Here is an 11,861-nt window from a genome sequence, read left to right as displayed (position 1 = left end):
AGGAGCAGCCGGACTTCCGGGCCTCCGCCTCTGAACACCAGTGGCTCTCCTTCCCTTTGTCCATGGTCACGTGACCCTGGGAACTGATCAACCCCCTCTCCCCTCAGCTCCCTTAAAGACAAAGGCTGGGAATCAACTCAGTAAAACACCATCCAGACACGAGAGCCTGCCCCCACCCCAGGAAGCCCTCTGCCTTAGAAGGAAGGAGCTCTGGGGTAGTTTGTTCTCTGTTGCCACTGACCCACTTCCAAGAAGTGTATTAGATGTTCAAAGCAGTGAGGTCCAAGCACAAAGTGGAAACTGAGCCTGGATGGGCCCGCGTCTGGTTTCTCAATGCCTCCAGGGAGTTGTGAAGGATTGCCAGCCAGGGACTGTGAACTCTGAATCAGGGAATCTTGCTTTCGGAGGAGGAATAAGAAGGGGCAAGAGAATCATCTTATTGCCTTTATTCTGCTGTCGGCCCAGCTGGCCCCATTGCAGGGCACAGGGCCAAGCTTTTACACGCTCACCCATGCTCTCTGTGCAGGCCAGTGCGTGCACACACACACGCGCGCGCGCACACACACACACTCACACATCCCATCTCTGGCTCTGAGAGTCAGTCTCTGGGGGGCAAAGGGCAACTCCTCAGCCTGCCCCTGCCTGCCCTTTTATGACAGCACCAAGGGCGGGGGTAGGGACAGGGCCCTCAACCCCCAGAACAAATCCCTGTGCAAACTGGAGGTGCCAGCTGGCTTCAGGATGGGGGTGTCACATTTCCCCATTCCTGGAGTCCCCTCCTCCAGTTCCTGAGGGAGGGACTGCTCTCCACCTACCTGGGGGGCCAGACCCCTGCCAGGGCTGGGCCCTGTGGAACCCCAGCTTACCCCAACCTGACCCTGCCAGGCCTCCAGCACTGAAGAATAGACAAGTGTGAGGTTGTGGGGATCCCCTGCTGGAGAGCAGGAAGGTCTGGGCCCTGAGGGGCTTGGGGAGGGGTCATCACCCCCTCTCCTAATCCATCTTCAATATGAAGAGGTTTGGGGCACTCTTCCTGGGGAGGGAGCACAGGCCTGGAGAAGTCCCAGCTTGGGCCTTTCCCAAACTTCCAGCTTCTGGGCCACAGCCTAAGGCCAGGCATCCAAAAGTCCAAGAGTCCGAAAGTCCAGCCGGCTGCTTGGCATCCCTGCACGGTCCTCGGGATCCCCTGTGGGAGCCGGTGTCAGACCTGCACAGGCAGTGTCTGGTTCATCTGCAGCCGCATGTCTTGGATACTGCTCAGGATCTTCTTCTGGTGGCCGGCCAGGGTGACCCCGATACGGAGCAGGTCTCTGCAGATGGAGCAAAAGCAGGATTAGTCCCTCTCCTCGTGCCCTCTACTCTGGGCCAAGTCTAGGGCCCCCTGCCCTGCTCCTTCAAATCTGAGGCACACTTACTCTGCAGTCATCTGGGCCACCAGGTCAAAGGACGCAAACCCCGCACTGACGAAGCTCTCCTTGTACCTCCCCATCTTGATGGCATCCAGCCAATCACCAACTGTCGTGAAGGTTGTATAATCTGGGACTGTGCGGTCCAGGAGAGGCTGTGACATGCTGTGGGAAGAAGAGAAGGACCTGGTGAGTCTCGAGGGCAGGAGATAGGGCTACTGGCTTGGTGGGAGCAGAGGCAGAGGTACCAACCCAGACTGAGCGCTGGCGATGACCTTGAGGCTGGCAGCATTGCGGATGAGCTTGTCCAGGGTATTGACAATCTGGGAGAATTTGGGCCTGAGGTTCCGGTCCCGCACCCAGCAGTCCAGCATGAGCTGGTGCAGAGCTGTGGGGCAGTCCATGGGTGGTGGCAGCCGGTAATCCTGCTCCACAGCATTGATGACCTGGGCCGACAGCAGGGAAACGCAGAGTGAGCTGCTGCTATGATCCCCAGCCAGCACCCACCCACCTAACCACCCTGGCTTAGCCTCACTCACGTCCTGGTTGCTCATGTCCCAGTAGGGTCGCTCTCCATAGCTCATGACCTCCCACATGACAATTCCGTAGCTCCAGACATCACTAGCAGAAGTGAACTTCCGATAGGCTATGGCCTCCGGGGCTGTCCAGCGGATGGGGATCTTCCCGCCCTGGTGAGGGGGGCACAGGCCCTTCACCCTGTGACTCCAGGCTGCCCCCAAGGCCCGAGCCCCTGGCTGATAGGCCCCGCCCCCAGTCTCCCTCCCAGCGGCTTCCTGTACCAGAGAACTGGTGTAGGTAGGATCGGAGGGGTCATCCTCCAGGAAGCGGGAGAGGCCAAAGTCTGAGACTTTGCAGACCAGGTTGCTGTTGACAAGGATGTTGCGAGCAGCCAGGTCGCGGTGCACATAGTTCATCTCGGACAGGTACTTCATGCCAGCAGCAATGCCCCGCAACATGCCCACCAGCTGGATGACCGTGAACTGCCCATCGTTGAGCTGCAGGCAACAAGCAGGCTCAGATGGGCCCATTGCCCCCATCCCAACCCGTGGCCTGCCCACCTGCCTGCCCTCTCCAAGTACTCAGACTCTGCTTCATCTCTCCTGCAACCATGTCCAGAGTGCCCTGAGGGTAAGTGAGCTGCCCTACTAGGTGTCAAGTATCTTGTAGATAACATCCCAATTAATCCCATGAGAACCCACTAGCTCTTACCACTCCCATTCTACAACCAGGCAGCTGAGACTCAGAGAGGTTAAGTCACTTGCCTGAGGTCACACAGGCAGTAAGGAGCAGTCAAGATGTGACCTCCCATACTTCTGGCTCTGAAGGCCCTGCCATTTCCCTGCACCAAGCCACCTCAGTAAATGCTTATGGACTTGAATAGGGGCTATCTGACTTGTGGGAGGGGATGGTTAGCCCAACCCAACTTTCTGGGGGAAGGAGAGGGCCTGGGGGCTGGCTCTTACCCGGAGGAAGGAGTCCAGGGCGCAGTTTTCCATGAACTCAGTGAGGATCATAACCGGCCGACTTTTGGTGACCACGCCCTCGAGCCGGATTATATTGGGATGATCAAACTGACCCATGATGGAGGCCTCGCTGAGGAAGTCCCGCCGCTGCCTCTCGGTGTAGCCCACCTTCAGTGTCTTGATGGCCACAAACACCTCCCGGCGGCCAGGCTGTTTCAGTCGACCACGGCATACTTCTCCAAACTCCCCTGCAAGGCACAGGGCACAGGGAACAAGCTATGACTCACCCCTGTACCCAGCCTGCCTCAGCTTCTCATCTCTACTGTGCCCCAGGAGACTCACCAGCTCCGATCACCTCCTCTATCTTGACGCAGGACACGTCGATCTCCTTGGCAAACTCTCGAACAGCCTCATTAGGGTCCTCGTAGGTAAAAGGGTCAATATAAACCTTCATTCCAGGAGCAACTAGAAGGAGAAGAGGTGGGCGTGAGAGGGCAACAGTCAAGCCAGCCTTTCCCTGCGACAGGCATAGCTCCAGCAGGTTCCCGGCTGAGCCCAGCCCCATATTCCTCTGTGTTGCTGCCCTAACCCTCCAGCCCCCGTGAGAACTCCTGGTGACCATAAAGGCTAGACACCTAGGATTCTACTCCTAGTTTTTCTCTCTCATCTCTCATCACATCCAGACCTCTCTCAGATTCATCCCTCCCCTGGTTCCCACTGCCCTGACCTTGTCCAGACCTTCAACACTCGCACTATTCCAATAGCCTCCCAGCTGGGCTCTCTGCCTCTGGACTTTTCCCACTGAGCTATCCTGCATACCACTGTCTTCCTAAAACAATCCTCTCATTGTATTACTCCCCAACTTGAGAGCCTTTCCAATTACCTATGGTGGAGTCAAGTCCAAACTCCTCTGCCTGCCTTTCACGACCCTCCGAGGGCTGGCCACAACTACCCAGCCTGGCTTCCCAGCAGCTGTCAAACCAGTCTTCCCGCTGCCCCCACAGTTGGGCTCCCTCCCCACCCCACCCACTACCTTCCAGAGGCTCCTCTGGCCAGGAATGCTCTCCCTCACCTCCCAAAACCCTGCTCATCCCACCTGGCTCGGCTCAAGTCCACCCCCTCCAGGAAGCCTTCCTACTCTCTAAACTCTGAGGGCCCTTTACAATAGGAGCACCTGCTCGAGCTTAATTGTTCTTGAATTGTTTCTTGTGTGTATGCATCTTGTCTTTCCCACAAGACTAACTGCCTTTACGGGGAGGGGTCACATCTCAGTCATTTCTGGGGCTAGCAGGAGTGAGTAGGGTCCCAGGGTACCTGGAGTGAGATAGGGGTCAGGAAATGGCACTTGACTGGAAGTGGGAGGGGGCCTCAGGGTTTATCTCTAAGGAATGAAGTCCCAGGAGGGGAGAAGGGTGTCTGCGAGCCCTGCAGGGGCCTGGGAGAGCTGGGAGAGCTTGGGGAGGGCGGCGGGAGCAAACTCACTGTACTGCTGCAGCTTCTCCGTGTACTCCGAATCAGAGCCGTGTCGCTGCTTCCTGTAGGGTGGCAGGGTGGAGGGCAGGCCTGAGACAAGTCATCTGGCTCCCTTTGTTCAGGGGACCCTTGGGCTCACAGAAGGGGCAGAGAGGACACAGCGGATGGCCCGGGGCCTAGTCCCACAGTTGGTGGTCACAGCAATCTCTGGGTCTCTGAGCAAGGGGCTCAGTGGACTCAGTCCCTAGGGAACCTGCCCGGAGGTTCAGGGAATGGGGTGTGGAGAAAGGGCAGGATGAAGACACAGGCAGGGACGGGAGAGGGCTTCTCCAGCAACGACTGGCCCCAGGAGGGCTAAGGCCCTGGGTCTGAGGGAGGTGGTGGCAGCTCATCTCTGTGGCAGGAGGGCTCTAGGATGCTAAAAGGCAGTTCTAGTCAACCCATGAAGCAACAATGGGCCTGGGAGTACCTGAGGCAGACGATAGCAATGACCACGACAGCCACCACGAAGACAAGCCCAGCTGTAGCGGAGCCCACGATGAGGGGAAGCTGCTCCTGGAGCTGCTGGGCCCCGGAGCCTGGAGATGGAAAAGGGGCTGCTGAGTGGAAGGACAGACAGTGAGGGCCATGATGGCAACAGGCGCAGGGGGCTACTAACCTCTCTCACTTGTGGTCTCAAACTCGGCGGGGCGGCTGTACTGCCCATAGCCAGCTACTGTGCGGGCACGGACCTGGACCACATAGCGGGCGTCGGGCCGAAGCCCATCCAGCTGCACAGAGTTCATCTGGCTGGTCACTGTGGAGGCGATGCCCTCACTCTGCAATGCCAGGAGGGAGGGGGCATCCTCAGGTGGGTCCTGAGGCTGACTGGCCCCCATTCACACCCAGGCCTGCCACATGTCCCCTCCATACCCAAGGCCTTGCTCCCAAGGGCCCCATCGCGATCTGGGGGTAATTTTCTCAGCCCATCTCAGCCCATCTCAGCCCAAGGCCTCCTCCTGCCCCTTGAGGTTCTGACCTTCTCAAAGTACTTCATCTCGTAGTCCAGGATAACTCCGTTGGGCCGTTCTGGGGGTGCCCAGGATAGGGTCAGGCTGCTGCCTGAGCTGCTGTGCAGGCGTAGTGTAGGCACTTCAGACGGGGCTGGGAAGAGCAGAGGGCTCACCAGGGGCTCCCTGGACCCTGGCATCCTTCCCAAAGACCCACTTCCCATGGGACCCCCAGTGGTCCCTTAGCAGGCCCGAGGACACCTCAGCTCGATCCAGGGGAAGGTGACCCAGGCCCTGCCCTCCAGTGCCCCCTCCTCACCAGCCTGGTTTGTGGTGATATTCACAGCTGCATAGCGGGGCGGCAGAGGGCTCTTGCCCGAGACACCGTTGACCGCCTGCACCTCAAAGGTGTAGCGCGTGTGGGCCAGCAGATGGCTGATGTGGACCCGGCGCTCTGTCAGGCCCAGCTGCCGAGGCACAAACTCCACGTTGTCGTCACAGCGTGAGCAGACTGAGGCCCCTCCAGCCCCATGGCACTTCTTGCAGATGACATTGTACAGGAGGTCATCCCGGCCACCGAGGTCCCGGGGCTCACTCCACTCGAGGATCAGTGAGGTTTCATTCACGTTGGAGATCACACCTCGCGGTGGAGATGGCACGGCTGTGAGGAACATGGAGGGAGAAGGCAGTGAGCTGGGGTCTCTAGGACCATCCTTCTGCCCAGAGTTCCTGCACACTCCAACCTGCGTTCTACCTCCTTGCCTTGCCTCTACTTTGATAAGCAGAATAACTTTCCTACATTTCTTCACTAGGCAGACTCCTATCTATCCTTCAATACCCAACTTGTGATGTCACTTCCTCTTGGCAGTCTTCCTTGATTCGTCCTTGCCCTATACTCTGCATGTACATAAAACAATTCCTAGACAGCCTTCTAGCCCAGCTCTCAGTACATTATGCTAATTATCTGCTTTTACACCTATTTCTCCCACCAGGTTGCGAGCTCCTTTAGGACAATGACTATATTTTATTCACCGTCAATATCCAGCACAATGCCTGGCACACCAAAGGCCAGGGCAGAGAGGAAGTGGGGCACCAGGCCACCCTCAGGATGTGAGGCCCCCTCCATGGTTAGAGTGGGGCTGGGGAGAGGCACTTCTATACAGAGGGAGGGGCGATGGACTAGAAGGCCAACTGCTAAGCTCCTAGCCAGTCTCTACTCGTGGCTAGGAAGTGGTAGGTGCTTAGCAAGTGTTGGTGGAAGGGATGAGCTGGCTGACCTGGATTCTGGCTCAGGGGCAGTCACCTCCCAGTTGTGCCATCTTAAGCACAACATCTAACTTCCCTGAGCCTCAGCTCCTCCTCTGGAAAATGGGGCTATTCATAGTGACTGCTTAGGCTTCCCAGGTTGGCCCCCCAGAGGGAAGGCCTGCAGAGGGGGAGAGAGGACGCGCATTCACTCACTGGTGCAGGCACTGTCCGCAGAGTCCGAGTCTGCGCGGTAGAAGTTATTGTGGCAGGTGCAGATGCTGGCAGCTGGGGAGGTGGTACGGCTGTTGGGGGGACAGGGGAGGCAGGGCCCCTCTCCCTGCTTTGCCTTGTAGCTCCCAGGGGGACAGGCTGTGGGGGAGAAGAGGATGGATGGGGCTTATCTCCCTTCACTGCAGACACCAGACCTCCACAACACCTCCGTGAGAACCTGGCTTCTCCCCAGCCTAGGTCTGGCCCCTCCACCTCCTAGACTGTGGGGGCAATGCTAGGATTGCCTAACTCCAGCTGCAGCTACAAAAGGCCCTATTGCCCCATGGAAACCCCATGTCAGCGGATTCCTCCCCGCCCCTGCCCCCCTCACCCCTACCCCGGGGCCTCATGGACGAAGACGTCAGCCCCATCACCTGGACAGCCTGGGCTTGTTGAGGCAGGGAAGACAGTGAAAGGCAGAGGAAGAGGCGGGGATGGGGAAGAGACCCCCGGTGGGCTAGCAGCACCCGGCACTGTGGAGATGCCCCACCTCTCCCCGAGGCTCCAGAAAAATCATTCCTGAGGACCCTGAAGGACACCCTAGAACAGCCAGGAGGTGGGGCCTTCACAGGGAAGCTCTCGCCCCACCCACCAGGCGCAGGCAGCAGCTCCTGTCTGCCCTTGGGCAGGGATGGGGGCTGAGGACGGGTAAGAGGAGGAGAGAAAGAAAGCAGGCAGGAAGGCTGGGGTCACCTGGAGTTCAGAGGCCTCAAGTGTTCACAAGGGGACTCACCCCAGAGCAAGCCCAGGGCCTGAGCATCCCTTCTCCCGGGTCTCCCCTCCTGCCATCTACCCTTGGCCCCCTGGACACAGGCTCTGTGGATTTATGGTAGCCATATCGTGTATTCTTCACACTGGAATTTGCAAGTCAAAGGAGGCACTAGTAATAACTGTGTTAGGAAAATGGGCACACACCAAGACCCTTCTAGACACTAAAGTGGGTCAACGCCTCTCCATATGACTGCCTCTGGAGGGGGACACCCACAGGGGAGAATGCCCAGCGCTAGGGATTGCCCTTTTCTGGGGTTTCATCTCCCCTCACGAAGGTGATATTCCACCCTAGCTCTTTTGAGCCAGTGGGGGAGGGGGCAGAGGCCAGGCCAGCCTGGTTGCTATGGGAACCAGCATGCATTTCCTGCCGGGGACCTGCAGAGTGTTAGCCCCTCTTCAGTCTGTCAGGCTCATCACCCCACCCCCTTTCTCCACTTAGGAAGAGGAAATCTCAGGACAGATTCCCATCGAGAAGTGGAGAGGGCCCAGGAAAGGCACTGTTCACCTTCACATAACAACACTGGGCCTCGCAGCCAGGTTCATGCTGCCAAGCCCCTCACACCTAGGGCTGCAGTAAGAGCCATCACCTACGCCTCAGAGCTGTATGTAGGCTGCAAGCCCCAGGGAAGAGAATCGGGCAGAGGGAGCGAAAGACAGGGCCCTCAGCGCGCCGTCCTGCATGGCAGAGCACAGGAGGAGGCTTCCATGTCAGCTTCCACATTCCCTAGCTACAAGGCCTGTGCACAGAGCCTCTCCAAGACTCAGTTTCCTTATTGGCGAAATGGGGAGATGGCAGGAATCTACCTCACAAGGACTGGTGAGGCTCAGTGAGAGAGGGGTGGACAGTTTTGATAATTGAGAAGCCTCGTACATAAGTCTTGGCAAGCCATCGGAGGCAGGCCTCCTGAACTCCTCATGTACAAAATGAGGGCAGAACAGCCGAGCTCTCATGGATCCCAGGGCTCTGGAGACTCATGGCCAACACTTAGCTGGTGGCTGTGCTCCCATGTGCCAGACACTGTTCTACGGGCAAAGCACTGCTCACGTAAGCCTCACTACAGCCCTATGAAGGAAACTTGATTATTGTCCTCATCTTGCACATGAGGAAACCGAGGTTCAAACAGTTAAGTAACTTGCCCAGGGCCAGGCGTGGTGGCTTACGCCTGTAATCCCAGCACTTTGGGAGGCTGAGGCGGGTGGATCACTTGAGGTCAGGAGTTCGAGATCAGCCTGACCAACATGGTGAAACCCCGTCTACTAAAAATACAAAATTAGCCGGGCATGGTGGCACACAGCTGTAATCCCAGCTACTCAGGAGACTGTGGCAGGAGAATTGCTTGAACCTGGGAGGTGGAGGTTGCAGCAAGCCGAGATCGTGCCACTGCACTCCAGCCTGGGCAATAATTGCAAAACTCCATCTCAAAAAAAAACGTAACTTGCCCAAGGTCACGTCAGTGGTAAGTGACAGAGTCGGGACTCAACTTCAGAGACTGGGTCCCTAACCACTGTGCCATTTATATACTGCCACCCAAGGGGCAGAAGAGAGCCCAGGGTAAAAGGCCATGCACAAGGTACCCACAGCCCCCATGCCCTCAGTCCTGGGGCCGACCTATCACTTTCAGGGTGAAGTATACACTCAGGCCAGGACAAAGTGAGCATCTCTGCTGGCCTCCTAAGCCTCTGACTGGGTTCTCCAGGTGCCTGATTGCCAAGGATTCTGCACGCTTCTCTTCCTCTCTCTTCAGTTTCATTTTTTCTCTTACTATCCTTGTGTCTCTCCTGATTTTCTCTCTCTTCTCCCTCCTTGCACCACATTCTCTGCATCTGATCCCCACTCTTCCCTTTCCTGCCTCCACTGTGGACCTGCTCCCAGACCTCCTAGTCAGATAGCAAGCAGGGGCGGGGGTGCAGGGCAGTAGGTAGCTGTGGCCCAGGCCCTCCCCACAACCCTTTCCCCAGGACAGTCCCCACTCACGGCGGCACTGGGACTCCTTGGCAGCTGGCTCATGGCCGGTGGCACAGGTGCAGGCACCCACAGGCACCATCCACTCCCCATCGCCGTTGCAGTAGAGCTTGAGTGGCACCGACACCTCCACGGCGTTGGGGATGCAGGTGCCAGGAGCAATGACCAGCGAGGTGGGCTCCGCCCCAGTGAGGGTCTCGGGGAAGAGTGCGAAGCCTGCGGTGGTGGATGCACACTTCTTGTAGAAGGCACGCACGGAGATGAGTGACATGCAGGCGCCCTGGTCCTGGAAGGCCAGGTAGAAGCCAGCCTTGGAAAGTGGCCCAAAGCTGCGCACCTTGGTGTTGACGCGGCCGGCGTCCAGCCGTGAGAAGCTCTCATCTGGTGCGATGGTGTCCACTTTCACGTAGGGGTTCTCCATCCAGAAGGGGGAGGAGGCTGAGGCCACATCGCTGTCAGCCTCGTAGTAGAAGAGGTTGAAGGTCTCCTTGCAGGAGCCAGGGATGTTGGGGATGCTGTTGCAGTCACGCACAGTGAACTTGAGCTCCACGTAGACCCGCTGCACGTCCCGCCGCCAGATGAACCCTGTGCGAAGCCAGTTGTTCTGGCTTGACTCGTGTACATTACACACCTGGTATGTGCGGATGGGATTCATGGCCTCATCGTAGCCACTCACCTCTTCCCACTGTGCATGGACCAATGAAAAAAACAGAGTGAACGCCTGCATTTGCCAAGTGCTTCCCTCATGCCCAGATCTGCTCTATGTACTTCACGGGGATGCTTCTATGGTGTAGCGGCTGAGGATACAGGCTATATGGGTTCAAATTCCAGCTCTCTGCTTGCTGTGTGATTATGGATAAGTCACTTAACCTCCATGTGCCTCAGTTTTCCCATCTGTAACATGGGGATCATAATGATGTGTAAGGAATAATGACTTTAACTGAATAAAGTATTTAGGACAGGACTAGCAACTTGTTAAGTACTGTGGGAACATCAGCTATATCTGCTATCTTTATACCTCAGTTTCATCATCTGTAAAATGGGGCTGATTAGAACTAAACAAGGCTGTGAGGAATTAAATCAGGCTAATAAATGTAATGGGCTTGTAACAGTGCAAGCACTTCTGGGATACTGGCTGTCACTATTAACATCGCATTTAATCTTCACAGCAACTCCATGAGGAGCCGCATCTGTTGTCCCGATGTTTAGAGATGACGAGGCCAAGGCCCACAGAAGGGAGTTTTGCCCAAGGTCACACAGTCAGGCATGATGACTGCAGGGCCTGTGGTGCCATAGTACTCCAGGGTTCTAGGGCTTCGAGCAGCCATGAAGGCCATCTAGGGAGATTAATTAGAATATTTGAGAGAGGTCCGGACTGCAGGAATTCAACAGTCAAGAAGTGGCCACCCAGAGGGGTAAACGGCCTTGCCCAAGGTCACACAGCAAGTTAAAGATCTGGAACTAAGGTTTCCAAGCCAGTGCTCTCTCCAGGGACCCAGGGAGGAGGGAGATGGTAGGGATGGACATGCAGAGGGCTGTCTGGAGCAGAGGGAGAGGGAGTGGGAGCTGGGGGTCACAGGCAGGCAGAGTAGGAAGAGATAGAAACACCCACAGAGAAGGATCATGAGGTGCTTCAGAGGGTGACAAGTGAGGACGATGGGGATAGCACAGGAAGTGAGGGTGACAGCAGAGGGCAGAGGCAGCCCTCCTCCAGGCCCTGGTGAGGTGAGGGGGCACGCAGGCTGGAAGTGGGGGGAGGCCTAATGGCAAACAACACTCAGAGAATGATGGGAAAGTCTCACCCCACTTTCTGGATGAGATGTCCACGCCAACTCAGATGTCACCCATTTTGTGTCCATGAGGGTCTCTGGAGGAACAACAGAGTAAAAGGTCAGGGACTAATCTCAGGGTGAGGAGAAAGAAGAGATCACAGCTGGGCGACGTGGCTCACGCCTGTAATCCCAGCACTTTGGGAGACCGAGGCAGGCGGATCACTTGAGATCAGGAGTTCGAGATCAGCCTGACCAACATGGTGAAACCCTGTCTCTACTAAAAATACAAAATTAGCCAGGTGTGGTGGCACACACCTGTAATCTCAGCTACACGGGAGGCTGAGGCAGGAGAATTGCTTGAACCCGAGGGGCGGAGGTTGCAGCGAGCAGAGATTGCGCTGCTGCACTCCAACCTGGGCAACAAAAGCGAAACTTTGTCTAGAAAAAAAAAAAAAAGAAAAGGAAAGAAAGAAGAGATGGCTCAG

At 56.8% G+C, this 11,861-nt stretch overlaps 1 protein-coding gene across 2 annotated transcripts; it reads right to left on the bottom strand.

The window, feature by feature from the left end:
- Nucleotides 1–431: 431 nt before the first annotated feature.
- EPHB3 (EPH receptor B3) lies at nt 432–11,467 on the bottom strand. Of its 2 annotated transcripts, XM_011981817.1 has the most exons (16): nt 11,407–11,463; nt 9,617–10,289; nt 6,814–6,969; nt 5,672–6,013; nt 5,382–5,506; nt 5,022–5,181; nt 4,833–4,941; nt 4,369–4,425; nt 3,684–3,691; nt 3,233–3,355; nt 2,891–3,138; nt 2,207–2,422; nt 1,946–2,095; nt 1,659–1,852; nt 1,416–1,571; nt 432–1,310 (listed from the first exon to the last, which is right to left on the bottom strand). In XM_011981817.1, the coding sequence occupies exons 1-16, from the start codon at nt 11,461–11,463 to the stop codon at nt 1,202–1,204; spliced, it is 2,883 nt and encodes a 960-aa protein (XP_011837207.1). In that variant the 3' UTR covers nt 432–1,201. The 2 variants fall into 2 exon arrangements, with proteins under 2 accessions (XP_011837207.1, XP_011837208.1); XM_011981818.1 differs by lacking the exon at nt 3,684–3,691 and having other exon boundaries at nt 4,373–4,425; nt 11,407–11,467.
- Nucleotides 11,468–11,861: the final 394 nt, after the last annotated feature.

The sequence above is a fragment of the Mandrillus leucophaeus genome, unplaced genomic scaffold (assembly GCF_000951045.1).
Source record: "Mandrillus leucophaeus isolate KB7577 unplaced genomic scaffold, Mleu.le_1.0 Scaffold231, whole genome shotgun sequence".
NCBI lineage: Eukaryota > Metazoa > Chordata > Mammalia > Primates > Cercopithecidae > Mandrillus > Mandrillus leucophaeus.
Note: the sequence above shows the minus strand (reverse complement) of the source record. Positions and strands in the feature narration are given on the sequence as shown.